Source organism: Leucopleurus acutus, assembly GCF_964270905.1.
Source record: "Leucopleurus acutus genome assembly, chromosome: 9".
NCBI classification, from domain to species: domain Eukaryota; kingdom Metazoa; phylum Chordata; class Mammalia; order Artiodactyla; family Delphinidae; genus Leucopleurus; species Leucopleurus acutus.
The window spans coordinates 5600542-5604679 of NC_139144.1; the positions used below are offsets into that span (position 1 = coordinate 5600542).

The window sequence follows — 4138 nt, forward strand, 5'->3', positions numbered from 1 at the left end:
CCTGTGTACTGTCCAATTGGCAGCTGGACAGTGTCCATGACCACCAGGTTCAGGTAAACAGGCACTTTGACTCAGTGCAGATAGGAATTCTACACAAGTACCACTGTTCCAGAAGACAATTTAGAACACGTCAAAAGCATTAAAAATTGTTAATCCAAGAATTTTACTCAAGAAATGTATGTTTTTTAAAAAGATAACTAAGGCATTTAACATATTTCATTTACTATATACAAAAGGTGAACCTAAGGAACTGCCCTGAATGCTGACTAAATTATAGGCCCCCTCATGTCACGGAATCCCAGGCACTCACGTACGGGAAGATGCAGAAGTACGTCAGTGTGGAAGATGATGATGAGGGACTTTAAAGAAAACAGCTGCAAACGAAAAGGCGTAGCATAACCCCACTCCTGTATAAAACATCTGGAAGAAGTGATGCTGAAATGTTAACACTGTGTTCCTCAAAGTGGTAGGGTAACTGACTTTTATTTTCTTCCTTTTGTTCACCTCTATTTTCCAATGTTTCTACATAGAACATGCACTATTTGGAAAACAGAACAGTCCGTTTTTAAAACCTGAAAACATTTATTTTTGAACGAGACCAACCCTACAGGTTGTAAAGTAGTGCCAAATAAAATACTACTTTCAAACATCACCCACCCCCTGGAGAAACACAACATTCTTCCCCTTTCAGTTCTGCGGACCTGTCTCTGATGTTAGATTACACTTTGCTATTTCTGAACATGTTCTGATTAATTAGTCTTGGGAAGGAAAGAAAACCATAAGCAGTTACAAGCCAGGACAAAGTAAAAACGGGCACTTTCACTTTAGCTTTGGTTGAGATTTTAAATCTATTAAACAACACTAAGCAACACTCAGTTTCAAATGCAAGCCACTGTACTAGCCAATACTAAGAATTATGTGATCCTCAGAAGAAACTTTCTTCAATAAAAGATACATGTAAGTCAGATACATCCTCATATACAAATCAGATTTTCGGTTTCAATTTGAGTTCACTGTTCATCCTATACATCTTGAAAAGACCTCTTAGGAACAAAACAAAAAAAGTACATTCCCATTTCGCGTGAATAGGCTTACGTATCAGGTGGTGACTGGAAGGAAAATTGAGCTTATATTAACATAGTCTAAGTCAATCAATTGTAAAAGTTGAGCTACTGTTATTCTATTTTATTTGAGGTACAGAATTCAGCATATACCTTTGATGTACACTTAATCAATTTCCTATGCTAAAAAATGGGAAGACTGGGCTACAAAAATGCCATCTTTTAATTTCAAGCGTCCCATTTACTTTCCACAACCAAAAGTCCTGTTCCAGTTTTCATAAAGCTCCAAATCTTCTGGAGACACACTAGGTCGCACAGTTCTGAAGGCATCTTCAAAGTCACTGTAAGCTATTGGTCGAACTTGATCCGGCGTTACCGTGGCAATGTCGGCAGCCTGTAAACTGCGAATAGGACCCAGAGACGCCTCCCTGCAGAGCTGCGTCATGTCAGCCCCCGAGAACCCACCAGAGTGCCGCACCACCAGGTCGACCTCCTCCTCGCTGAGGCAGCAGTGCTCCTCTGACATCAGATTAATGACTATCTGTTTCCTGGCTGAAGCCTCTGGGAGGGGAATATACAGCCTTTTCACCAACCTTCTCCGGGCAGCCTCGTCAATCTCCTGTGGCCGATTGGTTGCTCCTACCACTAGAATACGATCTTCAGAAGATGTGGCTGCTCCATCCAGCTGAACTAGAAATTCAGTTTTTATCCTTCTAGAAGATTCATGCTCGCCATCTCCCCGCTGAGATAATAGGGAATCGATTTCATCAATAAATATCACAGCTGGTTGCTGACATCGTGCAACAGCAAACAATGCACGGACCATTTTCTCTCCCTCGCCCACCCACTTAGAAGTCAAGGAGGAAGCAGAGATACTAAAGAATGTTGCCCCAGACTGACTAGCGATGCACTTGCCAATCAGAGTTTTACCAGTCCCAGGAGGACCAAAGAGCAGAATTCCTTTAGGGGGTCCTCGTAAGCCAGTGAAGATGTCTGGCCGCATCATGGGCCACACAACTATCTCCTTTATTGTGGTTTTGGCAAATTCCACTCCTGCAATATCTTCCCAATTTACTGGCGGTCCCTGGTCCATAATCTCATTCATAATAAGTTCAATCATTTTGGGCTCCAAGTTCTTCAGACGCTCATCCACGGGATGTGCTGGGTCTGCAGCTCCTGCGCCATGAGGCTTATACTGTGTCCCCCCGCCCTGACCTCCCCCATCTTGCTTAGGTACAGGGGGAACAAACTTTCCAAATATCCCTCGGGATCTACTAGCTCCCAGAGACTTTTTGACACTACCATGTGAAGACCCTGATGCACGCTGGGGCTGGTGGTACTTTTTCTGCTGATCTACCCATAGCTGTTCTTTTGCAGTTTTAAAAGTAGGCAGGCCGCTCTCCTCTCTTTGGCCATTATCTTCCGTTTTACTAAAAGCCTTATTCATTACTGGAGTGGAAAGTGCATCAATGGTGCCAGAACCATAAAAAGCTTTCATTTCCCGTGGATTTTCAAAGCCAGAAGGAAAACAAGACTGATTAGATGAGAACACACTTAGTCCTGTGTTGGCTTTCGGGAAGTTGTAATTTTCCTTTTTGACATTTCCAAACAATGGTGTGGCATGGAATTTTGCGGTGGCTGACTCACCGAAAGGTCCTGAGACCGTAGGACACGTCTTAGTGGTGTCAGTGACCAGAGGTGGCTGGGCATTCTGAAGGCACTTCAAAGGACTGCCCTCTGGGAAGTCTTTGGTCCTATCGGCACCATGGGCTGAGTTAGTTAATGGATCACTCTCCCCAGAACCACCACAAACACTAAATTTAGGAAGATCAAAGACAGCGGCCGCTCTGTGGATGACTACTGACTCATCTGCAGGTGCCAACAGAGAGTCTCTGGATTTGCTGCCAGCGTGCATCATTTCCTGCACATTACTCATTTGGAACACGTTATTTATTGACAATCCAGACTTCCACTTGTCACTGTCAGTTTGCCGAGATCTTGCTAGAGTTAAAATGTTTTCTGCATAGTTATTCAAGCCAGTTTCAACACTGTCAGAATCAATAACTGCAGAATATTTCTCTGCATATATTCTGAACAGTCTGGCAGCACAGACCTGGGAGATCTCAGAGTTTGCCCATGCATACTGAATGCGAAGAATCTGTGCTCGGTACGCGTCTGCCTTCTCTCCTGATGGACACGTGCCAGACGTAATTGCAAAGTAATTCTTCTGCCATTCACTCAAGTGTACAGACCTGGAGCCAGAGACCTGCATTTTAGAGGTTCTATAACAGACGACAAAGATGAAAAAGATTCAGTATCCAGAAGGAAACAAAGACATAATACTTTAAACATACTTTTAAAATCTCTGCCTATCTGAAGGAAGGTACACTGGACTTTTCATTTATAAGGTAAATTTATAAGGAAAGACCGTTTATAGGGGAAAATCTAGTTAACCATAGCTTTCAGGCATTCAAGATATAAAAGATTAAAGACTTGACTTAATAATGCTCTAGGGACTTCCCTGGTGGTGCAGTGGTTAAGAATCTGCCTGCCAATGCAGGGGAAACGGGTTCAATCCCTGGTCCCGGAAGATCCCACATGCCATGGAGCAACTAAGCCCGTGTGCCACAACTACTAAGCCTGTGCTCTAGAGCTGCAAGCCACAACTACTGAGCCCGCGTGCTGCAACTACTGAAGCCCGTGCACCTAGAGCCCATGCTCTGTAATAAGAGAAGCCACCACAATGAGAAGCCCGTGCCCCGCAACGAAGAGTAGCCCCTGCTCGCTGCAACTAGAGAAAGCCTGTGCGCAGCAACGAAGACCCAATGCAGCCAAAATAATAATAATAATAATGCTCTATTATGCGTTAAACTGTTTTAGTTATATAATAATTTTCCCTGTGATTAGGGAAAGGTTTAAATGGAGAGGATTTAAAATTAATCAGCAAACGAAAGGCAACATGGAAGAACAAGGGATCTAGAGACAAAGCAAAGCAAAACAAACCAAGCCAAGCTCCGTCCCTAGGAAAATCAGACGAATGATCTCACGGAAGCCTCTTCACGTCGCTGGGCCTTCAG

General features: G+C 43.6%; 1 protein-coding gene across 2 annotated transcripts; it reads right to left on the minus strand.

Annotated features, from left to right (window-relative positions):
• Positions 1 to 574: 574 nt before the first annotated feature.
• On the minus strand, positions 575 to 4138 carry FIGNL1 (fidgetin like 1). 2 transcript variants are annotated; one of them, XM_082845912.1, is made up of 2 exons: positions 4065 to 4138; positions 575 to 3343 (listed from the first exon to the last, which is right to left on the minus strand). In XM_082845912.1, the coding sequence occupies exon 2, from the start codon at positions 3331 to 3333 to the stop codon at positions 1303 to 1305; it is 2031 nt and encodes a 676-aa protein (XP_082702038.1). In that variant the 5' UTR covers positions 3334 to 3343; positions 4065 to 4138; the 3' UTR covers positions 575 to 1302. The 2 variants fall into 2 exon arrangements, with proteins under 2 accessions (XP_082702038.1, XP_082702039.1); XM_082845913.1 differs by having other exon boundaries at positions 4109 to 4127.

Coding starts and splice junctions, on each gene's coding strand:
- FIGNL1 (XM_082845912.1), bottom strand. CDS start 3,333: ATGCAGGTCTCTGGCTCCAGGTCTGTACACTTGAGTGAATGGCAGAAG.